The sequence below is a fragment of the Paracoccidioides brasiliensis genome (assembly GCF_000150735.1).
Source record: "Paracoccidioides brasiliensis Pb18 unplaced genomic scaffold supercont2.3, whole genome shotgun sequence".
Lineage (NCBI taxonomy): Eukaryota > Fungi > Ascomycota > Eurotiomycetes > Onygenales > Ajellomycetaceae > Paracoccidioides > Paracoccidioides brasiliensis.
The window spans coordinates 1,760,851-1,787,224 of record NW_011371360.1 but is presented as its reverse complement, the minus strand read 5'-3'; the positions used below and the strand labels follow the sequence as shown (position 1 = coordinate 1,787,224).

Sequence of the window (26,374 nt, the reverse complement as noted above, 5' to 3'; positions counted from 1 at the left end):
ACGACCAACATATGAAATTCGATGGCCCGTGCTTTCAATGTCGGGTTTTCGGAGAAACCCCTTCCGACGCATCCATTACTATCAAAAAAATAACTTTTGGCTTCGAAGAAAATGAGGGTTAGGAAACACATAACCTAGCAATTTCTGTGCGCTATACAGCCACAGTTCATACAATGGGGAAGTCAAAGACGAAGGGAAGGCGTTCTTCCGCAAACGATATTGCAATTTCAGCTGCGGAAAAACCTGCCAACCCTCCCGTCGTCAATGCCGACTCACTTCCAGACCTCTCCGCCGGGATTCTAGCCAACCTCACAAAGCGCATTGAACAGCGATTACAGGGCCAGGACGGCGCGGAAACTCTGCCACAGAAGGAGGTAAAAGCTCCCACCGATGAATTGGGAAAACGAAAATATGCGGGACCACAGGCTGAAGTTAAGTCGGATAACAAAAAGGGGAAGAAGCGAGATTGGAATGGAGAGGTAATAGCTCCTCAGGGAGCTGTAAAAGGAAGAGAACGGCCTAAGGGAAAACGAGAAGGACATGGAAATAAATTGGAAAATGAAATATATGCGATTGGAGGGAGTAAAGAGGACTACGACCTTCTAGCGGGAATTGACTCTGACTCGGAGATGGAAATGTCTGCGGTTACGCCCAAGCAGGACGGGAAGCAGGTTAACGAAAACACTCTCCGAAATGATATCGCAAAAATGCTGAAGGGTGGTAATCCATCCCCGGCATCCAAACCTCCGAGCAAAAAAGTTTCCGTTGCGGAAGCTGTTACACCGGTTCCAGCTTCAAAGCCATCAAGAGCAGCAAACCCTCCAAAGGAATCCAAGCCATCAAAGGAGCCTCCAAAGAAAATTGACCTAAAGAAACCAACTCAGGCAGAAGATAGTGAATCAAAAAAGTTGAACCAGCTCCATAACTCGCGGTTGTCCAACATGGTTAGTTGTCATTTTCCCTTCAGTTCGATCCCAACTCAAATCTGACCTGGCGTTAGGTCGTCGAACCTCGACCTGATTGGTATGCCATACCTCTACCCCCAATTTCTTTAGAATCGACGAAGAGGAGCGGCATCGCCCGGCACATCTTGGACCGTATTCGAGAATATGCTCTCTCTCTCCTTGGCTTGGAAAATCAAGCCTTTGCAGCTGCACAGCAATCGTCATCTTCCCGCAAGTTCTATTCCACAATTGTTTCTTCCGGAACCCTGAGCGATAAGGTGTCCGCCTTGACATTAGCGGTACAAGAGTCACCTATACATAATGTGAAAGCATTGGAGAACCTTGTTGGACTCGCTAAAAAGCGAAGTCGAGCCCAAGCTGTTGAGGTTCTTAGATCGCTTAAAGATCTCTTTGCCCAAGGCACACTCCTTCCCAGCGATCGCAGACTCAAATCATTGGCCAACCAACCCGCATTGTTGGCTGCTCTTGAGGGTGTTCCTGGTAACTGGATGTCGTCAAATCCTTTACCCAATGGTTTGGAGCGGAGCCATCTCATCGTTTGGGCCTTTGAGGATTTTTTGAAAGAGCAATACTTTGAAATTCTGAAAATCCTCGAAGTGTGGTGTAATGATGAAATCGAATTTTCACGATCCAGAGCAGTAACCTATGTTTACGAGCTTTTGAAAGAGAAGTCGGAGCAAGAATCCAATTTGTTACGTCTTCTGGTCAATAAACTTGGCGACCCAAACAAAAAGATAGCTTCGCGGGCTTCGTATCTTCTACTTCAACTCGAACAAGCCCACCCATTAATGAAGCCAACTATAATCTCAGCGATTGAATCAGACATACTCTTTAGACCAAGCCAAAGTCAGCACGCGAAATACTACGCAATCATTACTCTTAACCAGACCGTGTTGAGCAGTGGTGAGGAGAATGTCGCCTCTAAGCTTCTCGATATTTACTTCGGTCTTTTCGTTACGCTGTTGAACCCGGCCAAGGATTCTGCGCGTCATTCTGAGCATAAGCATGGCAAACATGATGGTAAATCTAAGAAGCGACAAGGTGGCACTGCAGTTCCGAAAGGCCAGGCGCAGGAGGATGAGTTACGCGAGAAGCTTACTGCAGGTGTTTTAACTGGAGTAAATCGAGCTTACCCATTTACTAGTTCTGATGTCGAAAAGTAAGTCTGACCCCGATCGCCTACTATTCATTCTGGTTTCTTACATTCATTTTTGCATTTTAGGCTTTCCAAACATATCGATACGTTATTCATCATTACGCACTCTTCCAATTTCAACACAAGCATCCAAGCTTTGATGCTTATCCAGCAACTATCCTCTTCTCACCACGTTTCTTTGGACCGTTTCTATCGAACCCTATATGAGTCTTTGCTTGATCCTCGAATATCCACATCTTCAAAGCAGTCGTTGTATCTAAATCTCCTATATAAATCTCTCAAGTTCGACTTGAATGTCAAAAGAGTGAAGGCTTTCGTGAAGCGACTCGTTCAAATTCTCGGACTGCATCAACCTCCCTTTATTTGTGGTGTGTTCTATTTAATAAGGGAGCTGGAAAAGGCCTTTTCAAGTCTATCTTCACTGATGGATGACCCGGAGAATGTCGAAGACGATGATGAGGAAGTCTTTAGAGATGTTCCTGAAGATGAAGAGCAGACTGTTGAGCGGGCGCCAGATCAGGCAGAGAAGAAAATGGAAATTCGATATGACCCTCGTAAAAGAGATCCTGAACACTGCAATGCTGATAGAAGTTGTCTCTGGGAACTAGTAAGTAGTGCTCTTGATTTTATCTAATATGGCTGGACGGTTGTCACTAATCATAAATGTAGCTTCCTTGTCTTGCTCATTTCCATCCCTCCGTTTCTGTCAACGCTTCCCATTTACTAGATCACACCACCATGTCCGGAAAGCCAGACCTTTCAATCCACACCCTTACTCATTTTTTGGACAGATTTGCCTACCGCAATCCCAAAGCGGCCCCCGGTATGCGTGGGAATTCGATTATGCAGCCTCTCGCAGGAGGCGAGAGCAAGGGCTTATTGGTTACCTCTGGAGGAACTGCCAAGTGCCAAGAACCGGTGAACAAAGAAACATTCTGGAAAAAGCAATGCGATGAAGTTGCCGCTGAAGATGTATTTTTCCACGAGTACTTTAACCGCATGAATCAGGACAACGCGCGCAAAATTAAATCGAAGAAGAAATCTGGTTTCCGAGGTAGGGGTGGAGATGGAGATGAGAGTGATGCAGAGTCGGAGATTTGGAAGGCGCTTGTTCACTCCCGACCGGAGCTTGAGGGTGAAGGAGGAAGTGAGGACGATATCGATGTTGATGATTTGGCGTCAGCTATGGGAGATGGAGATGATGGTGATCTTGAAGACCTCGACATGGATGATGTGGAAAGTGGCGATGATGATGAGGGAGAGCTAGGGGAAGAACCAGAAGACAAAGAAGCCGTTGTGGCCGAAGGAAGCGAAGAGTTTGAAGGTTTCGGAGATGAGGATGCGTTTGAGATGGACGTCTCAGATGAAGATGCCTTTCGTGACAGTGATGAGGAAATACCTTCTGATCTGGATAGCGAAGTTCAAGAACTTATCGCTGCAGCTACGGACAAGGGAGGCAAGGGAGGCAGGCTTACGAGGAGGCAAAAGAAGAGGAAGCTCAAGCACTTACCGATATTTGCGTCTGTGGATGATTATGCTGCCTTATTGGCGGATGATGACCCTGATGGTGGCTTGTGATCCATTTTCGGATGTACATGGGAGCGCCATACATGTTGGAATATTTCGATAGATGTTAAAATTTATATACCAGTTCCGTGATCTCGTGGTCCTTGTTACGATATGTGCTCATTAACATCATACACTCTTGCGGAGAAGCAGGAGTTATATATAGCGCCGGCAGCTGGAGACTACCCTAAGGCTAACTGAGACTGACGTTGATCTCCGGAACTATCAAATGGACCGGTGCGATAGTACTGCCCATCCAGCATTAGCCATCCCTAATGACGAATCCATTCATTAATAACAGGGCTCAACGGAGCAGAATAAAATATAAATTAACCCGTAACATAGTTCTTTCGAATAAGATATGTTAATTGGACAGAATCAACGGATTCCTCCCAATGTGATCCCAGGAAATCCCAATTCATGATTTAGGTGCTTAGAAAGTAACTCATCCCTCTTTTCAGAAACGGCCCCACTGCCCTCTTCATCCAATTTATTTTTCCTCAACCGGGCCTCAATGACCACACAGGCTTCAGCCCACGCAGCGCAGGTCCCTGCCAGCCCCTCGAAAAGGCTGTAGGGAGTATCTGGCATGCGAAACTGGAGCTCGCCAGGAGATCTTCGACGGTGGAAAGGTGGAGTCTTCTGCGCATAGAGCAGCAACGACAAGGCTCTCGACAGAAAATAATCTGGCGTGAGGTCCTCCTCTTCTGAAGGGATAATGCCAGTCCTGTCTCTGAATGAGAGATTCGCCTGCGCTATGTTTTCCTGTCCATACTCAAAGCTATCATGTAGCATTAGGAAGGGCCACGCGTTTCCGGCGATGCCATGACACAATCCGCCGCCTTTGAATAGCAGTCCTTGTTCCCAAACTTGCTCACTGCCAAGCCGGATGGCTTTATCCCAATCTGGCTCCCAGAATGACCGTGTTAGGTCGGGGATGCTTCTTGCTTGGGCAAGCAGGATAAGTAGGCCTGGGGAGCCGTGGCAAATTTGTACATAAGGGGAATGACGGGAGGATGAGTGAATTGGAAGTGATGAGGGAAGGTGGCCGCCATTCTCGATGGTAAGCCTGCATAGGCTATTTATAGTTTGTGCGATGATGGGTAGATGGTGGGTGGCTCCATCGTCAAGCTCCTCAAGTTTGCAGGAAAGAAGAATGGCCAAAATACCAGCTAGATCAATGTTAAGTCGTTTTCACCCCAGTAAACTGGAATACTTGCTTACCTGTCCCATGAATTCTGAAGGCAATTTCAAGTCAGCATAGGCCATCCAAGGAAACGTAGGAGATGATGTGGGGGAAATGCTCACGCTCCGATGTAGTATTTACCATGCCATGGCCACATAAGTGGCAGGACACTCTGTTGTCCATATAACTGTTGATATTCGTCTGCACCTAGCCTTCCAGTCTCTAAAATTACATTCACAATTCTTGGGATCATCGTGAACAGTGGGATCAAAACATCCATATTTTCCTCATCGAGGCAGTGTTGGCGAATGTACAAAAGAGCCCACAATAGGCCAACACGTCCGTATAATGCTTCATCGCCGCCTAACATTGTCCCCTGTTTGAGAGATAACTCAGCAGCGTTTTGAAGAATATTCAGGTCACTCGAATCTATCGCTCGCGGTGTAGGTCGAGTAATCGCCGCTAAGATACGGACGAGAGAAGCACCAAGAGTTCCTGAGGCCAAGGGTGAAAGACTCCTTGTCCTCAACTGACTAACCCCTGATACATTAGGGTTAATCCTCGAACTAGCCAATTGAACCAATTCAGATGCCAGAGACGGGATTTCGCCTTCATTTGCTATATAGCTAACCTGCTCCTCTAGCCGGAGAAAGGTGAGAGCAATTCCTATTTGGAATGTTCAACTCCCAGACAAACCTTTGTATAGATGGAAAAAGCAGAACACATACCAAGAGACCCGTTGTAGATGGTGCCAAATGCATTGCTATCATCAGGATGCGGCTCTGGGTCTTCAACCTTGAGAATACCCGTGGCACACTTTACAGCCTCACGCAATTCAGCTCGAACTTGGTGCAGTAACTCGTTCCCCAATTCGATGAGCTGAAGCTCGTTCTTGTAATATTGAGGAGCCATAAAAATAACACCAAACTGTTAAACTACATGTGTTCAATATTGTCAACATTGCCATAAGTTGAACGTTGGTGAGATACTGTCAAACGTATGAGATAGCCGATATACGGATATGTCCTGTACGGAATAGGAAGGCGGTGAAACCAAAATAGGTAATCCTCTGTTCCTCTGTGAGGCAGAATAGTGATGATTCTTGTCTTGGGCCTTTTCTATCAAGCGAACGGAGGATTTCACCCTCCTTATGCTGATACCGCTCATTCTATATACAATCTAGCGCGAAAGGGCAACAACAGACATAATAGGAAAGATATTCCTCAAAAGGAGAACTATCCACAAAAGGTAAATTTTTAAGATGAAAAAAAGCAAATTTTTGAGGTGGAAGCCGCATGCAACCGCAGTACGTTGGAACCAATGATACGGTCCCCGCCACAGGCATAGCTGCCGCACGCTGATGTCTCACCCTCTCACCCGTCTTACAGAAGGTTATAACCATTACAGACTGGCTGAAGAATCTGCCGAGGCTAAATGGGTTAACTGAGGAGTAGATATGATTGGGATGGCGGTCTTGACAGCAGTTTCTTAGATATCAATAAGTGAGGCTAGTTACGCTACTAAATAGGTAGGTGCACGTGACACAGGCAACAGGCATTCCTCCAACACAGTTAGTTAGTGTTGGACGTCTGAAGTGGTTGGTTGTATTGGTAGCCTTATCTCGGGGATGATATATACTGCTGTGCGGTGCGCTAGTCCATAATAGGAAGCCTAGGCTCCAACAGTTTAGTTAGTTAGCAGCCACCTCAAGGCTGACTGTTGGATGAAATATCCAGAAAAGCGCCCTGCAGACCGTAAGGGCAAAGATAAGAATAAAGACATAGATAAGGATGCTGGTAATGCTGTTCTGCTCCATGACAGCATGGAGCAAGCATACTGTGCCAAAGAGATGGCGTATTTCAGTCGAATGAGGTGGAAGAAGAATGTGAAGTGCTTCAACTGCGGCAAGAAAGGTCATTTTGCTAAGGAATGCAAGGAAGCTGGTGAAGATGGAGAATCTAGCGAAGATTCAGCTAAGAAGCCAGCTAAGAGGGCATTCAATCGACCGCGGAAGGCCCCTAGTAAGGGGAAGGCCAAAGCAAAGGCCAAGTCTAGACGAATTACAGATACAATTAATGGATCCCCGATTTCATGGCGTTCACAACGTCAAAGGTCAACTGCGAAATCGACAACAGAGGCTGAATATATCGCTGCCAGCAAGGCTGCATGTGAGCTTGTCTGGTTGAAGGACATGCTGCAAGATGCAGACCTGTTGGAAGGGAAGTCAAAGATCTGCACCAGATTGCAGGTGGACAATAAAGGTGCCATTGATTTCGCAAAGGGGGAGTCCTTGACGAAGAGATCCCGCCATATAGAGATTCGTTATCATATCCTTCGTGAGCTAGTTGAGAAGGGAGAGGTCGAGCTTTCACACGTAGGTTCTACGGTGAATAAAGCAGACGGACTTACGAAGCCCCTGCCAAAGCCGGCTTACGTTGAATTTATAGAGAAAATTGGATTGACGGAGGTCTAATTCATTGCGCTCCAAAAGGGGTGTAATGGGAATACAGGTCAGGGGACTGATTATGTGCTTGTTTTGCAAAGTTACTGTACAGATGCGTAATAGAGCTTTTCCTAATAAGGGAAACTAGCATCTGATTCCTGTATTTAATTTTTATTGCGGATTTGGGGGGGATTCAGCAGTTAATCGTGCCGCGACGCAACCCACACAAGGTGTGGGTGCACCACACCAAAATGATAAAAACACCAAAATGATAAAAATCTTGCAATTTCATTATCTTCATCATCTTCATCAATTAATAACTCACCACAATGTCAAATAAGAATAAAAATATTGAAGACCATATTCAAAAAGTTGTCACTTATCATCAAAAAAACTCAAATTTCAAAATACTATTTTTGTCATAAGAATTTGAGGTTTTTTATCAATGTTTCTGAGTGTGTATCAATGAAAGAAATCTAAATACTGCAAAGATTTCAGTTAACAAGAAATTAAATGAGAGTCAGAAGAATGCAATTAAATGATAAGTTAAACTGCTTGATGAAAAGAATTATTTTCTTATAGTTGAACATATTGAAAATTTCACAAATTTAATACTTAGACATCAACATATAAATTCTACTACCTTTTCTTCAAAAGTCAGCAAGATGTGAACTTATAGATTCATTGAATGTCTATCTGAGTATAAGAGAGTAAAACAGAAGTCAATGAATTTAAAAAGAGTGACAGTTGAAGATATTGAATATATTAATATATGATTTGAATATCTTCAGATTCTATTTAAGTTCATATAATATGCAAATATTCATAAGATAATTCTATATGAATTTTCATCACATATCACTCATTTGCTACAATCTTTGAATAGTCTATAATTTGAGCAATATAAGTATTACTATTCAAAAGCAGTCAACTATATCATATGCGATGATTTTGTTAAGTATGAAAAACAACAGTTCCTATAATATCTTTTAGCTATGCAAAAGCAAATCTTTAAATCTGATACAATAGCTGCAGAATGAGCTCAATATGATATATATTTCTGAAATTCTAATCAAGTTCTTGACTCTTTTAAGCAGTGAATTTCATTATCTTCTTCACTGCAGATTTATGAAGATGAGAATGATTCAGATCACATATCTATCTCTTTCTCTCAGCTATTCTCATCAAAAACAATTTAAAAGCTGAAATATCATATTAATATTATGAAAAACACTATATAAAGTATTAGAAATACTTTTAATTTGAAATCATAAAAGTTAAAATATCATATTAATATTGTAGAAAATATCATACAAAGTATTAAAGATATTTCTGATTTGAAATCACTCATCTTAACACATTATTTGAACAAGATATTCAAAGCAAGTCTAATTCACATAGAATTTAATGAGTAACAGATTATTGAATTAGAGAACTTTCTCAATATCAGTAAACACCAGAGTTAAAACAATCTATCATCAGGTTCAAGTAGGGAGAGTCCTCACTATTAAAGATGCCAATAGAAAAATCAAGTGGTGTAAGAATAATGAAGCTGAAAAAGAGCAGAATAAAGTGATGAAGGCTTGGAGTTGATCCCATGAAAATTGACAATAACTCACTCACACCACAGACAAAAAAGGAATTAAATCAATTTGGAGATGGCATATATACTGAGAATGATGCAGATAATCTTTTTATTATAAATTAGCTACTGGTTGTTGATATAGAGTGCAATAATAAGGATGTGATTCAAGATTTTTATCATTTCAGTGTTTTTATCATTTTGGTGTGGCGCATCCACATGAGGTGTGGGTTGCGCAGCGGCACGATTAGTATTTACTCTGTTATGATAGTATTGTTTGTATTAGTTAGCCTGCTTAATGTGTACTTGTCTGGTTTATAGGGTATTTTAGGCCTATTGTTCAATTGCTTGCTAATTAGCCTCCTGTTTGTTAATGCAACCGGGTCCTTCGGCGTCCTTTTCCTAAATTTCCAGCTGTCTATTTGTTTATTGAAACATCCACTTTTGAAGATGAAATCGGTCTGTATCCTGCTATTGGTCCGTCTCCCCAGCCTTTGCGCTATTTTTGAGCCAACCAAACAGATCATGTGATGGGATTTCAAACATTCAAGCAGAGATTCAATGTGCTTTAACTTACTTTTCCGTCATTCCCACTTATCCTCAATTACTCTATAGGATTTTTGGCACCATGTTTGAGGTCGTGGAGAACGGTCCTTTGGTGGAGGTTGACGTTTCCACTGCGTAGAATGAAGCCGGACTAACAATCCTCCGATACCCGAACTCCGAGCATCTTTCTCCGCATTTTTATCCCCAACCTCAACCAGTCATTCGCTGTCAAACTGCAGCCCTGTGTACGGTTCACCATGATGCCTTTAACTGCCCGATCGCTTTTAAAGAGGGTCTCTGTCCCACGGCTAAGGACTGGCTATGTGACATCAGTCATCCGAGCCACCAATGCCTCGAGGTCGCTTAGCTCTCGCGCATCCGAGCGGGCGGCTCTCCCCACCATCGCCAACTACCCCAGCCGCGTGCGTTCACACTCTCCGGCCAAAGTTGCTCTTTCTCACCCATTTTCAAGATGGAGTTCCTCTTCTTCCACGTCTGCGTTACCAGCATTGAAGAAAACACAACTATATGATCTGCATATTACCCGCAAAGCCAAAATGGGCCCTTTTGCCGGATACTCTATGCCATTGCAGTACGCTGATCTTAGCCATATAGAGAGCCACCACTGGACCAGAACCAAGGCTAGTTTGTTTGATGTGAGCCATATGTATGTCCCAACGAATATTTCCAAATGCTTTTGGGGCTTTGAGGTTCAACGGCACAATGTAGCTTATTTCGCTAACAAATGCGTTTCAGGGTTCAACATCATATTCGCGGGCCTGGTGCTCTAGATCTTCTCATGAAAGTTACACCTTCATCCCTGAACCTGCTCCACGACAACCGATCAACTCTCTCCTGCCTCCTCGATGAAAAAACTGGTGGTATCATCGACGACACTGTTATTACCCGTCTGGGCCCCGAATCATTCTACATTGTAACAAACGCCGGTCGACGCAAAGAAGACCTAGAATTCCTCCAGAAAGAAATTGATGAATTTAGACAGTCACATGACCCTTCTTCCCGCGAATCCGTCATTAACTGGTCTATCCTCGATAGCAGAGCTCTCGTCGCCCTCCAAGGCCCCTCAAGCGCCGCTGTTCTCCAGTCCCTCATTACCCCCGGCGAAGCGTCCATAGACTCCGACCTCAGCACACTTCACTTCGGCCAAAGTCGCTCCTTACATCTCAATTTACCAGATGGCACGCACACACCATCCCGCCTCCTCATTTCTCGCACAGGCTACACCGGGGAGGATGGCTTCGAAATTTCTATCCCCACCGACAATGATCCGCAGCTCCCCATCAAAGTCTCCGAGCTATTCCTCTCCAACCCTGAAGTCCGTCTTGCAGGCCTAGCCGTCCGCGACTCCCTGCGTCTTGAAGCAGGAATGTGTCTGTATGGCCACGACATAACCATCGCACAAACTCCTCCAGCAGCCGCCCTTGGCTGGCTCGTTGGCAAGGACAGACGCGACCCATCGTCCCCTGCTTCTTCCTTTAATGGTGCCGCTGTCATTCTTCCGCAACTCGAGTCGCCGGCTAAAACGCTCAAGGAGCGACGCGTCGGGCTGACTATTGAGGCTGGACCTCCTGCGCGCGAAGGTGCACCAATTGTTGATATCGCTGATGGTACGACGCAGGTTGGGGTGGTTACATCTGGTTTGCCAAGCCCCACGCTGGGAGGAACCAACATTGCGATGGGATATGTGAAGCAAGGGCTTCATAAAAGAGGAACAGAGGTCGGCGTTTTGGTTAGGAAAAAACTGCGCAAAGCTACTGTTACTCCTATGCCTTTTGTGCCGAATAAGTTCTACAAGGGGTGAATTTAGGTTTTGATTTCAGGTTGGGTTGCTTCATTTATTTTGCTTTGTATATTGTCCTTTGAAATCTTTGTATCTTGTTGTGCAAATATGGGTGGCTGTGACCCCGGAATGTTCAACTCAATGGGTGAGAGGATCCAGTTCCGTTCAGGAAACCATCGAATATTTCAGTCCAGGATATCAAGTGATATTCTTGATTTGTGAGATATATTTCCACAAAATGTAGAAACGCCTCTAATAATCCACGATCCTGCTAGTTAATTGATTCGCTTGTTACTGCGCAAAAATATAAGAGTAAATACCATTGAGCTTGAGGAAAAGACGGGGAAAATGGACCCGTTTGCAATTTCTGGCTCAACTTAACCAGAAAACGGAAATTAATAGCAAAAAGAAAAATACCCTCTCCCACCCGCTCGATCTCCGAAAACTGTATTCCTAGGGAGTGATATGATGGGGAAGGATGGAAAATCATTGAGAACCAGAAAATAGAGAGGGGCAAAAATAATAGCTTGACGAGTGATGAAAATTTAAGCAGTGTCAGGATCGAGATTCGTGGATGTTGCAGCGGAAAACGCAGAAGAACATTGCGAAGCTAGAGATGAGGGATTCAGCTAGTCAGGAGCTGCATTAGTGAAATAAATTATTACCTAGAATTGGTTGCAAGCTGGAGCACAAGAGGAGGACAACAGGGCAGATGGTCAGTTAGACACATTATGGATTCAGAGAAAAACCCAAATTGCGTTCAATGGGTAAGCAGACAATAAGAAAATAAAAGAGAAAAGAGGAGAAAAGAAGGTGGTTAATCGCGGACGGGCACTTGGTCATATCGTGGCCAAGGGTTTCCAATGATATTAAAATTCACACAAAATGGAAGAAAGGAGTAAAGAGGGACAAGGAAACAAGCCGGAATGCTGAGTCGAAGAAGTAGAGAAACCGTTAAAAAAAAAAAAAGAAAAAAGAAAAAAAAAGAAAAGAAAAGAAAAGAACAGAGGCAAGAAAACGACAGTAGAATCTAATGACTGTGGAAACCCTTTCGGAGGGGGATAAAATTCGGAACGTTTCTCAAAGTCCCAAGGAGAATATCCGCCAAAGCCAAATGCGCATCTCAGCAGGTATGTTAAAACTCATAACGAGACCAAATTTCAGCAGAGAGCTGCTGATAAATAGAGATTCCCAAGATCCCTATTTTAAAAACAAACGAATTCCACCATCGCGAAAAATATGAAACGGACGACCCACAAGTAAAAGAGGGGCGAAGGAAACCTCAGAGGAAGAAAAGAAATGTCCTCCTTTAATTCCAATTCCATCCAATTAAACATATTCTAGTTCTTACCTCCCTCACAATCCCCCGCGCACCAACTTCAGCAGAGCACCCAGTGTTCAACATTTCCTTAGCGCCCGGAATTCTTGTGAGACCCCTTAATTCCGCCATATTCTGGGTCAAGCGTCCCCTCAATGGACTGGCTATGGTCTCTTCCCATTGCCTCGTGGAATAAATCAAATGGTGTACGTAGTTTGCATACATTGTGGGGGGCCAGGCCGTTTGTTTCTTGCTTCCATTTCCTTTTCTTTCTGTAGGAGGCGTTGAAATTCACACATTCCCGTTATCGTCGCAATCTGAACTGGAGTCTGAAATCTTCAGTGGGTTTGCCCTGGCAATGCAACACTTCCTCCTTGTCTCTTGTGACCTAGTAGCTCGTCCGGTTGCGCGATGCGAGGAATTGGGGGGGAGCTAGTTGGAGCACAGAGGCCAAAAACTTCCTTTCGATGCATTTTTATATGTTTGACATCGTGCTTCCTATCTTGCGATGAGACGGTGGATATTTGGGGGAAGGGAACATTTTCCATCCAAAGAGGATCTGAGGGTTTTTAGCTCATTGGCGACTTTACCATGGTCTTCTTCTATTGTATTGTGCAGTGTGCTGGTGGAGCGGACCCCAGGAAGGGATCAATATTGTGGAGACGGGGCGCAAGCCTTCGCGCCTTATGAACTGGTCAAATGGGGTTGATTTGGACGTGGGAAAGCTGGGTTGCTTCTATTGTCATATGGATGGGGTGTAAGACATCTCGCAGTTCGGGCTCAGTAGTTGGCATCTGCATTCAGCTTCTCGACATCCGTGGCGCAGTTGACTAAGATGATTCACGTATCTTATCAATCTCTCATATGCCTCCCGACGAGAAGCCTTTTCATACACTTTTTTTTTTTTGGTTATCTTTGTTCTCCTCCTGAGGATCCGCAGGCTTCCGCGAGGACTTGGACGCAATCGCTTTTGGATGGGTCCAGCTTCAAAGGTTCCGTTTGGGGGAACTAGTTATTCCCCGGACAATTTCATAGAGTTTTACGTTAAAACGAATAGCGAAGACGATGGTACCACATCGATGTCCTGTGAGTGTGAGATTTTCGGTTTGTTTCTCTTTGCTTCTTGACCCCTTCGAATTGGCGTAGTGGTGTTCCTCCCAATGATCTTTGCCTCTTTCCGCCCTGTTGGTTAACTAACTTGGCATCCTTCATTCACATCTTCGATCTCTTCATGTGGCTCAGAGACAGCCGATACTGACGGGGCAACACCTTTTTTCTTGTCCGTCTTAACCGCGCTGCATACAGCACTCGAATGGAAGAAGCCTGTTGAACAAATAGCGTCGTTCTTGCGCACGATAAAACCCGATGTCGGCCCATGCTAAAGCACGTCATTCTTGAAAAGTTGACTGCAGCGTTCTTTGTTCCTCTTATATAAACTCTGCCATCCCCCTTCAAAACGTATTCCAAGAAACTCTGCACAAGCTAGTTACCAGCGGTTTGCCCCAATTGTCGCCCCTTCATTTTCTCTCTCGGTGCATTCAACTACGTAACTACCCCACCTCCCCTAACTACCCCGCTCCGCTTCAAACGCCGGTCCGGAAGTACACCATCACAACAGCTTTTAAAAAAGGAGACAATTGGCACAAAGCATTGTCAGTTACTCTTCCTCGAATTCCGCTTCTAGAAATACAGGACCCTCTATTCCACCAAAAATGGCCACGTACACATCCCTAACCCCGCCCTCCTTCACCCCCCTCCCCATCACATCCAATCTAACTTCTCACCAAAAGCAACATAACCTACCACCCACCACACCTTACCCGCGCAGAGCGCACCGCCCTCCGCAAACAAAAAGGCCTCACAATCTGGCTAACAGGCCTCTCCGCGTCTGGCAAATCAACCATAGCCGTCGAGCTCGAGTACCAACTCCTTACCCAATACGGCCTCGCCGCCTACAGACTAGACGGCGATAATATCCGCTTCGGCCTGAACAAGGACCTAGGTTTCAGCGAAACAGACCGCAACGAGAACATCCGTCGGATCGCAGAGGTCGCCAAATTGTTCGCGGACAGCAATACCATCGCCATCACCTCCTTCATCTCGCCGTATCGCAAGGACCGCGAGACGGCACGTCAGCTGCATGCGGCTCCGGTACATGGACAGCCCCAGGACTCTGGATTACCATTTATTGAAGTCTATGTGGATGTCCCTGTAGAGGTAGCGGAGCAGAGAGATCCAAAGGGGTTGTATAAGAAGGCGAGGGAAGGGGCTGTGAAGGAGTTTACCGGGATTAGTGCCCCGTATGAGGCACCGAAGAAGCCGGAGATTCATATTCGGAGTCATGAAGTGGGGGTTAAGGAGTCCGTTGCGCTGATTATTGGGTATTTGAAGAAGAAGGGGTATTTGCCGGAGGGGGAGAAGAGTTGAGGGATAGAATAGCTTTCTGATATTTACTGGACTGTTTCGCCTGTTCGATTTGGTTTGGATTTCTGGAAGGGTAAACTTAGGTATGAGGGGCATGGTGCACAATTTTTTTTTAAGGGGATTAAAACGGGATCAACGGTCTATGTAAGGATATACCCATTTTACAGAAGGATCGTGAATGGTATGCACTCTCATGGATATATTGGAAGAGCATTTATGAAAGTCGATCGCATCACAAAGTCGATGCTATCTGAGACTTAGAAAAACACGCAACAATCCAACTATCAGAATTCTTCATGGGGACGATAGATTAGCATACGACACCCTGAACAGAATGAGTAGGAAAAGTCATGATATGGAGTGTATGTAGGATCAGATAGCAAATGCCAGCAAATGTGAGTATCGTCTAAAAATGAGTTCAGTACTACGATCGGTTCCAAATATATAAAATAACCATCGAAAGCAAACACAGCGGTAGGTTCAGGAATAATAATAACATGCTCCCAAAAAAAAAAGAAAAAGGAAAAAAGAAAAGAAAAAGAAAAAAGAAAAAAACTACTGTATGAGGTCTCCAATACGTTAGGAGGGAGATGAAAGAAGAAAACCCACAGGACGGAATATAGAGAACCTTACCAGCCTGGAAAATCCAGTGCGAAATGGAAGAAAACGGGAATTTAAAAGAAGAAAAAGCAAGATCCAGATATTCATCATGTATCTTCCTTCTTCCTAATGTAGCTATGCCGTTAATCCAGAATTTCAAGAAAAAGAGACAAGAAAAATATATCATGCCACCAACCCTATCTATGGCTTTGGCTCATTCGAACTCAATTTCGTAATATACAAAGGCAGTAAACTCTGCTGCTCCACCCTCGCCTGTGCCGCTGACATGATGCATATCCATAGGATCATCTTTTCGAACACGGCCCTTCTTGTCGCGCGAGAAAGCGTTACCCGCGAGATACGAGTATGAGTCGTCGAGAAGACTCTTGACTTTTTTCGCTTGTTTGTTTGTAGTCTGTTTTCCATTTGTAAGCAGATAGGGAATCGTTATTTCTTCTTCCTTCCTTTCTTTCTTTCTTTTCCCCTTCTTCTTGCATGATAAAATGATAAATTGGGAAACACAGTAGTTCGGAGAGGGAGAGTTGAATAAAAATAAAAAAAATATAAAAAATATAAAAATATAAAAAGGGATGCTCCAATAATTATTGCGTACCTTTATCAATGCACAGACAAAGTCCAGCGGTAGACCATATCTCAGCACCGTCTCGACAAACACTCTTAACGCAAGCACATGAATCCAAACCATCACCGCCTCACTCCACCCAGTCCTCGCAAGCCGCAAAGTCTCCCCCCAAAGCCTCTTAGCATCCGCACTGGCCTGATCCAAATCCCTCCGCTCCTCCTCATCCCCGCCCTCAACATATTTGTAATCTCTGGGCGTCCACTTGTGCTCGCGGCACTTATGGATGAATTCTGCACTGTGTTTTTTAAACGTCGTCACGGCATAGAGGGTGGATTCGTCATCTGAGGCGACAAAGGTTGAGGAGCGCGGGACGACCATGGGCGAGATGGTTTCGTACGTTCGCAAGAATTCCTTTGTGCTTCGTGACGGCACTGCGATGAGATGGGTCTCGAGGTATTCGGAGTCGCGGACGAGGAGACGTGGATCAACGATGGATGCGAGGGATTTGGTGGTTAATGTACCTCTGGTGAGTTGGGGTGGTTAGAATATCGTTTAGAACCAAGTTTGCAGCAATAAACTGTCAGTGGCTGTATAGCATACGTTTGTTTCCGCTGTAGTGCAGCCAGCGTAGTTTTGCCCTGGTTGTACTGTGAAAACTTTCCACGAACGTCATTGTCGATGCTTGCAGCCTCCTACATAAACCAAGAGTAAATCAGTCCGTTAGCAAAATCCAACGGACCCAAAAGGATGCTAAATCTTCCATTCCATACCTTATGCAGCAGATCGATCAATTCCGACAGCGATCTATCCGCCCGAAATTTGACCTTATTCCATTGGAAAGTCCGTAGATACTGCTCCACGGGTTCTATACCAGAAAAGAACTCAGTCGTACATCCCCAACCCTCCATAGAAAATAAACATAACAGGATATTTGGGAATAAGAAATCAATTCCACCATACTATCATTAGCCATCTTCATCTTCGATATCTGCTCCTCATCCCCCTCCAGCACACTATTCAACGCATCCGACACCTTGCCAACCACACCTTGGCACAGAGTTTCCAACCTTGCCAGCTCATCTGCCTGCTGCACCAGCGCATCTAACGTCCCGATCTTGAACTCTGGAATCGCAAAGGGAATCGCCACGCCATTATCAGGGGTGATGGTCTTACTTATGGCGTCGAGGGCATCATCGCGGTGGTGAGATGGGACGATGGAACTGGGGAGGGAGAGGAGGATGTATCTGGGCTCCTTGGACATTATCCAGATATAATATATATATAATCCCGTTGAATGGAATCCAGAGCTGCGGCCTTGGTGCTTATGAGGCGGGGATTGGGTATAAAATACAAGTGGTAGGTGGTGTGTTATTGTGGTTGGTGAAGTATAGTTGCTGTACGGAGTATATATAGTTGGGTCTTGGTTGATGGGTCTGTCCAATCTTGTAATTATCTAACGTTGCGAGCTGTTTGTTAATGACGGACCAATCACGCTGTGCAGAAGTCACGGTGCAACAAACCTCCAAAGTCTCAACTCCTGAATTCCTAAACCGGCCCAGGGTCTATATAAATAAGTGAATTACAGTGGAATGTTAATACTATTACAGAATTAAGATAATTTTTGACCATAATTCGCTTTGATATAACATATATTCTGCTTTGAAAATTTACAGTGAAGTATGTACCGTAACTACTCCCATAACACGTGAACAGAAAATAACATAAAACACCGGCATGGAAGTTGAAAGAACATGCTCGCCATATTATTAGAAATCCCACAGAAAGTAAATGAGGTCTATGCTTGCATCCAACCCAGCACAAATGAGACGCAAGTTTAAAAACTGGGGGGGGGAAGGTAACTCTAGCAAAGGCTGGTCTAAGAATTGCTGATGGCACTCAGCTTTTCGGAAATGTAATATGATCAATCCGAGGGCAAAAAAAAATGCGTGAAAAAAGCAAATCTCAAAACAATAAACCAACATGTCTTTCTGCTATAATGGCGGAAACACCTGAAAAATGAAAATGTCTTCTCGTGTATTACCGAGAGCTGGAAGAGCGGACGATGTGTCTTATGTGGATCTATAAAGGCGCGGAAGAGACTGCAATGTGGTGTCAGCTAAAACCATACAACAAAGCGGGGGTGGAAAAAGTAGAAGGCATGGAAGAGAGCCAGACGTTGGCAGAAAGGAAAGGGACACAAAAAACACATACAGAAACATTTCTCGGCTCAACAAACAATGCCTTCGCCTCAGCCACAACGACAGGCTCTCTCCCCTCTTCGGGAAGTGTCTCGATTCTCCCCTCAACCCATGCCTTCCGCCCCTCAGCCTTCACCGTCTCTGCACGCACAACAAAGAAAGATCCTGCGGGCGCAGGACTCCGGTAGTCAATGTTCAGATTGGCCGTGACGCCAATACCATTGGGTAAAGCGGGGAAACAGCATCTGGCCAGAGCCTCATCGAGAACCGTAGCGAGTAAACCCCCATGAACAAGGCCAGGATGGCCCGAAACATCAGATCCCAGATACAGCATGGAAACAAGGCTCTTCCCGCCAGCCTCAGTCCACATATATGGTGGCACAGCAATTTTGTTGGTACCCGACAGAGTGCCGGCGGTGAGATTGTGGGCGCGCAATTCGTCTGGGATTTTCAAGTGGGGCCTCGATTCTGAGAAACGGGGGTCTGCGCGGAGAGAGCTTGCTAGCGGGTGCGTGTTGATGAACTCATCGATTTCTCCCGCAACATCGTCAGGGGGCAGATAGGGCTTTTCTTCATCGGCACGGATTTTGCCGGCGATCTGCACCAGGTTGGCCACCCCTGGGCTCATGGTGATCCCTATCACGCAGGAGAATATGGCTATGGCGGAGAAACCGACGAGACGGCGGAAGATTGAGGATTTCTTGAACGAGGGAGGATATGGAGGTGAGGCAGAAGAATTAGCTGTTTGGGCTATAGGTGCGCAGTGTGAGTGATCAATACTTCGTATAAATTTTTTAAGGGGATGTGATGGGAAAGTTGAAAGGTGAAAGGTAAAAAAGGTAACATAACATACCAGAGTTGGTTCTATACGAGAGGTGTAGAGGCTGGGATATAATCAACGAGCGTAACGAGGAAGTCCGAGAAGCAAGTGAGGCAGGGAACAATAAGCGACGTCTCGAAAGAATAGGGAGAATATGATTATTGCCCGAAAAAACAGCAGGAAAACGGGCCCGGATCATCCTGAACTACATATAATATAATTAGGCAACCCAATACAACGCTAGAGATAATTTTGGTAGCCTCACAGAGCAGAAATAAATTCCTGCTGTGGCAGCCGGGGAGCGACGGCCAAGAAGACAAAATTTAACAGTTGTATGTCCCTGTCTGCTGTCCCACTATCCACTATTTTCACTGCGGAGGCGGCGGCGATGTACTCGTATCTCGCAAATTCAAGCTCTGGTTCTCCGGCGGCGATCAACAAATTCAAGGAATCGCCGATTCTTGCTTAGTGAGCGTATGTTTTTTGCCGAGGTCCAGAAACTCCACCCAAGCAAGATCGGACTTGGAGGAAATTTCGGAGGAACGGTGGTCAACGTAATAATTAATGCTGAGCAGAGAGAGATGCAGCACGCACTGCGGGGAGGGATTTGATGGAGATGGAGCAACTAGTTCACTGGTTTAAATGACCAACCTTATGATGTTGAGTTTGTTGTTGTTATTAGTTCGTCCTATTCATTTCTACAACTGGACAAAGAAGCGGTAATTAGAGTAAAGGGGACATTTCTATCGAGAGGTAACTTCGAGCGCAATCGGACAACCAACAGTGATGAAAGCGAGAATGCTGCCTTGAGTATTAAACGACACAAGCGGAGATCCCACTCCCTGGGAGTTGGATCCAACTGTTGCGTATGTTCAGATGAGCGGCGGGGTACGCCAGTCCGCTATTATCACTAGTTACTCTGAAATCGTGCCGCTGCACAACCCACACCTTGTATGGGTGCACCACACCAAAATGATAAAAACACCAAAATGATAAAAATCTTGCAATTTCATCATCTTCATCATCTTCATCAATTAATAACTCACCACAATGTCAAATAAGGATAAAAATATCAAAGACCATATCCAAAAAGCTGTCACTTATCATCAAAAAAACTCAAATTCCAAAATACAGTCTCTGTCATGAGAATTTAAGGTTTCTTATTAATATCTCTAAGTGTATATCAATGGAAAAAATCTGAATACTGCAAAAATTCCAGTCAATAAAAGATTAAATGAGAGTTAGAAGAATGTGATTAAACAATGAGTCAAGCTGCTTGATGAAAAGAATTATTCTCTCATAGCTGAACATATTAAAGATTTCACAAATTCAATACTCAGATATTAATACATAGATTCTATTATCTCTTCTTCAAAAGTTAGTAAGATGTGAACTTATAGATTTATTGAATGTTTATCTGAGTATAAAAAAGTGAAACAGAAGTCAATGAATTTAAAAAAAGTGACAGTTAAAAATATTGAATATATCAATATATGATTTAAATATCTCTGAATTTTATTTGAATTCATATAATATGCAGAACTTTATAAGATAATTCTATATAAATTTTCATTACATGTTACTCATTTGCTATAATCTCTAAATAGTCTGTCATTTCAGCAATATAAGCATTATTATTCAAAAGCAGTCAACTATATTGCATGTTATGATTTTATTAAATATAAAAAACAGCAGTTTCTACAAAATCTCTCAACTATGCAAAAGCAGATTTTTAAATCTAATATAATAGCTACAGAATGAGCTTAATGTGATATATATTCATGAAATTCTGATCAAGTTCTTGACTTTTTTAAGCAGTGAATCTCATTACCTTCCTTACTGCAGATTTATAAAGATGAGAATGATTCAAATCACATATCTATTTCTTCCTCTTAGCTATTCTCATCAAAGACAATTTAAAAACTGAAACATTATATTAATATTGTGAAAATCATCATACAAAGTATTAGAGATACTCTTGATTTGAAATCACTCATTTTGACATGTTGTTTGAACAAGATATTCAAAACAAGTCTAATTTATATAGAACTTAATGAGCAATAGATTACTGAATTAAAGAACTTTCTCAATATCAGTAAATGCTGCAGAGCTAAAACAATATATTATCAGATTCAAGTAGAGAGAGTCCTCACTATTAAAGATGCCAATAGAAAATCAAGTGATGTAAGAATAATGAAGTTGAAAAAGAGCAGAATAAAAGTAATATATACTTGAAGTTGATCTTATGAAAATTAATAATATCTCACTCACATCACTGACAAAAGAGAAATTAAATCAATTTAGAGATGGTACACATACTGAGAATGATGTAGATAATCTTTTTATTATAGATTAGCTACTGGTTGTTGATATAGAGTGCAATAATGAGGATGTGATTCAAGATTTTTATTATTTTAGTGTTTTTATCATTTTGGTGTGTGGTGCACCCACATGAGGTGTAGGTTGCGCAGCGGCACGATTAAGTTCTAAGTAAACAAAGGCGCGCAACAGTGGTATACTCTTCTTCTCCCTTCAAAAATCCTGTAGAAGGAAAAAAGGCAGATACACCCCTAATATATAATAAAGCGCAGAGTTGCCAGGATACAAAATTGCAAAAAGAATAAATATAACGGCGAAGAAAAGAAACGAGGAACGTGGGACTCGAACCCACAATCTTAGCTTAGCTTGGTCCCCGGACCACCTGTCTAGGTTTTCCATTGTCCAATGGTAGGAGAGCTACGCATTACCCTTCTGCCAGTCCCTCGGGTTTGGGAGTGCACCCATTGAGCCACCGGCCCTGGGCTTGTGCTAGGTTTTTCCTCCGCCGCAGAATAAAAGTGTCAGACGGAACTTTAGTGCCCCCCCCACCCCGCCCAAAGCGTTGCACTGTCACAAAGCAACTGGTCCATAAAATAGGGGGAATATATAAGGATAATAATATATCATTCTTTTCTATTTTGATGCGCCGTCTTTACTTGTGTAGTATGTACAATATGTTCATTGGTCATTCACTGATGTTTAACAATGCCCAATATCCAAACTTTGTCAAAATGAGAATAGAATACAAACAAGGACAAGGCCAGGGACAAAGCAAGTACGGGAATATATACATCTGCAAATGAATCCAAAATGTGTATCTAACAAGGAATAATTGGTAAGCACATAAAACGGCAAGAATAAAAATTGAAGAGGATGATGATATATACCCTACGTATATACATGAATATAGATATTGAACCCCATCTAAAAGCAGGGGGTGGGTATGTATATATAAAAGTTAGCGACTGGTCGCGGAGCCTAGCCCCATTCATATCCCGGGAAACCAAAAAAGAGAGATTTAGCGAGTAAGGCTGATGACCTTCTTTGCAGCCTCTTCGAAGGAGTCAAATGCGTGCAAGGGAAGTCCGCTATCCGCGATCTGTTTTTTGTAAAAGGAAACCACAATCAGTAATAAGCATATATTATCATGACAAGAAGGGGGGAAAAAAAGAGAAAGGAAAATATTCGTAAACATGTATTCTCCAGAAACTTAGAATAAAAACTACATACCATCTTCTGTCCAATTTCTTCATTCGTACCACGCAGACGCACTACGACAGGTACTTTCATATCCAAGTCACGAAACGCCATAATGATACCGTTAGCGATCATGTCGCAGAGCGTCAGGCCGCCAAAAATGTTGACAAAGATTGTTTTGACACGAGGATCGGAGAGGATGATGCGAAAAGATGACTTCACGGTCTCCGACGTGGCTTTCCCGCCTGTGTCGAGGAAGTTGGCACAATGGCCGCCGTGGTGACTCAGAGCATCGACGGTATTCATCGCAAGGCCGGCGCCGTTAACTATGGAAAGGGTAGATGGATGAGAAATTTGCTTTTACTTTTACTTCTAGATGATCCATATTCCCAAGATATAAAAAAGAGAGGGAAGGTGGCTAGCCTTACCGAGAGTACCGATGCTTCCTTCTCCGTCAAGTCTTTTACACTGTTAACATATATCTCCCAATTAAAATAGCCTAGGGGAGAGAAGAGAAGAGACATACTTGATATAGACAATCCCATATTTCTCAGCTTCAACTTCTTCAGGAACCTCTTCAGCTTCGTTCCGGAGTCGATGGATATCCTCCTGTCTCTTTGAACTTTTGTACGCGGCATCATCAAAACCAAACCGAGCTCCGCTGACCTGGAAGCTTCCATCACTTGCCACGGTGATTTTTGTTTCCAGCACAAAGGCTTCCTTGCTCATGAATATATCAAGCAGATTCTGTGCTAGTTTTGCAAGAGGCGTCAGAGCAAACTCCCCTAGACCAATATGGCTAGCAACTGCCCTGGTATTAGCCCCGTCAGCCGAAAATTGCGTCTTCCCATACGTAAACGGGAATACCCTAGCTTGCGAGAGCTGAGTGGCTGGGTCAGTGGTGGGAGAGGCAATGATACATGGCGAGTGCGATTTTCGGTCTATCGAAAGTCCAAAGAAAAAATCTCCGGGTTCATTTGATTCGTCAATTGCGAGCCCCTTTTCCTTTAATAGGTTGAATGACTGGGATTGCTTCAGGTAAAGGTTTCGGCGTTGTGTTTTAAGAGGTTCTCGTTGTTGAACGCTTATTCGGCGTAGGGTATGGAATCCCCTTTGGCCTCCTGCGACGGCCGAAGCTGTCTATTTTTTGCTGTCAGCAATATTATCCATATATACGTTAACCGTTGGAGAATGATGAATCACCTTAAGGACGGGCCTTCCGCCCATATTGCTCAACAGCATCTTCATTCCTTCTCCAAAGTCCTCTGGATGATGTACCATGACAGCGCCGGCGTTTTGCAGCGCTTTGATCTTTGTCTGGGCATCGGGCTCTCCGGGCCCAACCCAAGCTCCAGCATGACCCATGACTCGCCCGAGAGGCGCATGAATCCCACAAATCACTGCCATTATAGGTCTGCCTATCCATTAGCGATCGTAAGAAGCTTCCTAGGAGGTGGTGACGTTGCATACTTTGGGTTTGCAGAACGCCTACGATAGTGGGCAATCCACTCCGCAGCGGCAATCTCAGCAGTTCCTCCAATCTCACCGACGATTATTATCCCATGAGTGTCATCATCATGTTCGAAAATGCTCAGTGCATCCACGAAGTCTGTGCCAGCCAGAACATCTCCTCCCATACCAATGCAAAGGCTCTGACCTAACCCGGCTCGTGATGTTGAGGCGACGGTCTCGTAACCAAGAGTTCCGGACTTGGCGACAATTCCTATATGGCCGGGAGAGAAGCAGGGGAGCGGCTGAAATCCTATACGGCATTTCCCAATCGCGGAAATAATACCGGGACAGTTGGCACCAACCAAACGGGATTTCGATTGGGTTTTAAGCATTGCATGAACCTAGTTGTGCTCATTAGCTACAAATAGAATAGTCGAGGGCACGGTTACGGGGAAATCCTCACTCGAACAATATCATGAATTGGAACATGCTCCGCAACCGCCACGATAAGAGGAATCTCTGCTTCGATAGCCTCTTCAATGGCCTGTGCTGTTTGTGGGCCGGGGACGTAAATTGCTGTTGCATCTGGTCTGGATATTTGTTGTGCCTAAGTTTTGAGGTAGGCTTCACGTCAGCATTCCGTGGAACTAGTGTTACTTTTATACTTTGGTTTTCGTTTCTTGACAAATAAGTAGCACATACCACTTTTACTGATGGAAAAACTGGTAGTCCTAGGTGTTCACCCTCCACGCCTGGCTTTACACCGCCTATAATCTTGGTACCCCATGCCAACGACTCTTTCACGTTCGCCGTTGCCTTCAGGAAGGTTTAGCCGTTGCTAACTTTAAAGACTTTGCATTGAGAGGACATATTACCTGTTTGCCTGTTACATAAATCTTAGCTTATGAGATAAATAGTATGGCTATACCAAAGTCTAATAAATGCAGATAATTGTCCAGGATATCGCTCAACGCGACGGACATATTCAGCATACCTGTAAATCCCTGGAAAAGAACCCGAGTATGAGCACCAATTTTTAGATTAGGAAGAGTATCTGCGTAACTCAGAGTCAGCGAAGACGTCGAAAATCTAGAATGAAGGCATGGGCCGACTCGAGCAACAGTTCGTGGTTGGAGACGACGAGATGCCAATGAGGGAGGAGGCATGGAGTTGAGCGGCATGGCTGCTGAGCCGAGGTCTGCTTCTCAGAGGTTTCTGCAGCTATCTCAGAAACATCAAAATTTGGAGATTTTGGGAATTGTGGGAGAGAGATAAAATAAACAAACACGGTAGGATTCTTATCCCTGAAACTCCAGAAAGTATGTATAAGGAATGTTTTATCAACAGGCACCAGAGAATATACAATCTTGAGTGGAAAATAAACCGAAAAGAATTAGAGAAGACAAACTGGCGGATGAGGGCATATAAATTATCAGCCACGTATATGCTTCTAGGGGAGATTTCTCCACACAGGATGCCCTGAAGGGTAAGCGTATATCAGAGCTGCATCTCTCTCGTAGTAAGTGCAAGGGTATATCTTAGCTAAGACTGGAAGCACCACATTTTCGAGGTGAGCTCGCACAATGTCCGCAGGGGGAGGGGAACAAGGTTCGTCAGATAGCCGAAGAAATGCTCGGGAATGATGGCCACGCGTCAGAGGTGTAATCCCGAGGTCGCTGCATTTGAACAATTGAATCTTTTTCTCTCGAAACAAATATAGAGTGCCATGTGTCTTTTTAGGGTGAAGAAATATTGATTCGGGGTGTCAATTTAAAAGCCCATGCTCAGCATCTTTGCCGATGCTAAGGAAGATCTAACGCACATAAGAGGCAGCTCCCTCGGTAGATTGCCGAACACTTCTCCACGGATGGTTTTGATTGCAGCACATAGGCAGCGGTTCTACTGGAACTTAGCCGAAGCCAGTTTTGCTTGCTCGGACTGACGAATTACCACCTCTCAGAGGCAGAGCGGAACAACGGGAACTCACAACTTGACACGATGAAACCCATGTATGGCCTAGTTGTTTGTTCCCGTTGGCGATTTGCTGGTAAAGCCAATTTTATATCTCCCACTAATAGCAGAGTTCACCCTTCCGTCTCCGCCCTCTCTTTTACTTTGTTTAGTTGACTAACTAGTTAGTTAATTAATTAGTCAACTTAGTTACCTCTTAACATCAAAATCACCAACTAGATTTTAGTTCGAATTATCTCAACGCAAC

General features: G+C 44.0%; 7 protein-coding genes and 1 non-coding gene across 8 annotated transcripts; 3 read left to right on the top strand and 5 right to left on the bottom strand.

The window, feature by feature from the left end:
* Positions 1 to 173: 173 nt before the first annotated feature.
* Positions 174 to 3,699, top strand: PADG_02917 (RNA-binding ribosome biosynthesis protein MAK21; the record flags this gene model as incomplete). Its single annotated transcript, XM_010760353.1, has 4 exons — positions 174 to 944; positions 1,001 to 2,124; positions 2,188 to 2,728; positions 2,791 to 3,699. The coding sequence occupies 4 exons, from the start codon at positions 174 to 176 to the stop codon at positions 3,697 to 3,699; spliced, it is 3,345 nt and encodes a 1,114-aa protein (XP_010758655.1).
* A 366-nt stretch (positions 3,700 to 4,065) lies between these two features.
* On the bottom strand, positions 4,066 to 5,785 carry PADG_02916 (uncharacterized protein; the record flags this gene model as incomplete). The annotated part of the gene is made up of 4 exons (XM_010759888.1): positions 4,066 to 4,859; positions 4,912 to 4,925; positions 4,996 to 5,539; positions 5,602 to 5,785. 4 exons carry the CDS (start codon positions 5,783 to 5,785, stop codon positions 4,066 to 4,068), a joined length of 1,536 nt encoding a protein of 511 aa, XP_010758190.1.
* A 3,916-nt stretch (positions 5,786 to 9,701) lies between these two features.
* Positions 9,702 to 11,266, top strand: PADG_02914 (glycine cleavage system T protein; the record flags this gene model as incomplete). The annotated part of the gene is made up of 2 exons (XM_010759887.1): positions 9,702 to 10,111; positions 10,201 to 11,266. The coding sequence occupies 2 exons, from the start codon at positions 9,702 to 9,704 to the stop codon at positions 11,264 to 11,266; spliced, it is 1,476 nt and encodes a 491-aa protein (XP_010758189.1).
* A 3,009-nt stretch (positions 11,267 to 14,275) lies between these two features.
* PADG_02913 (adenylyl-sulfate kinase) lies at positions 14,276 to 14,990 on the top strand (the record flags this gene model as incomplete). Its single annotated transcript, XM_010760352.1, has 2 exons — positions 14,276 to 14,283; positions 14,354 to 14,990. The coding sequence occupies 2 exons, from the start codon at positions 14,276 to 14,278 to the stop codon at positions 14,988 to 14,990; spliced, it is 645 nt and encodes a 214-aa protein (XP_010758654.1).
* An 811-nt stretch (positions 14,991 to 15,801) lies between these two features.
* Positions 15,802 to 17,431, bottom strand: PADG_02912 (H(+)-transporting V1 sector ATPase subunit C; the record flags this gene model as incomplete). The annotated part of the gene is made up of 5 exons (XM_010760351.1): positions 15,802 to 16,002; positions 16,201 to 16,693; positions 16,771 to 16,862; positions 16,941 to 17,035; positions 17,131 to 17,431. 5 exons carry the CDS (start codon positions 17,429 to 17,431, stop codon positions 15,802 to 15,804), a joined length of 1,182 nt encoding a protein of 393 aa, XP_010758653.1.
* Positions 17,432 to 18,207: 776 nt separating this feature from the next.
* Positions 18,208 to 19,387, bottom strand: PADG_02911 (uncharacterized protein; the record flags this gene model as incomplete). The annotated part of the gene is made up of 3 exons (XM_010760350.1): positions 18,208 to 18,249; positions 18,382 to 19,118; positions 19,222 to 19,387. 3 exons carry the CDS (start codon positions 19,385 to 19,387, stop codon positions 18,208 to 18,210), a joined length of 945 nt encoding a protein of 314 aa, XP_010758652.1.
* A 2,447-nt stretch (positions 19,388 to 21,834) lies between these two features.
* Positions 21,835 to 21,952, bottom strand: PADG_11510. The gene has a single exon. It is a non-coding gene; the product is annotated as a tRNA-Arg (tRNA).
* Positions 21,953 to 22,525: 573 nt separating this feature from the next.
* On the bottom strand, positions 22,526 to 25,337 carry PADG_02910 (uncharacterized protein; the record flags this gene model as incomplete). The annotated part of the gene is made up of 10 exons (XM_010759886.1): positions 22,526 to 22,606; positions 22,738 to 23,030; positions 23,133 to 23,164; positions 23,231 to 23,844; positions 23,908 to 24,118; positions 24,175 to 24,557; positions 24,620 to 24,763; positions 24,859 to 24,972; positions 25,032 to 25,039; positions 25,151 to 25,337. The coding sequence occupies 10 exons, from the start codon at positions 25,335 to 25,337 to the stop codon at positions 22,526 to 22,528; spliced, it is 2,067 nt and encodes a 688-aa protein (XP_010758188.1).
* Between the last annotated feature and the right edge of the window lie 1,037 nt (positions 25,338 to 26,374).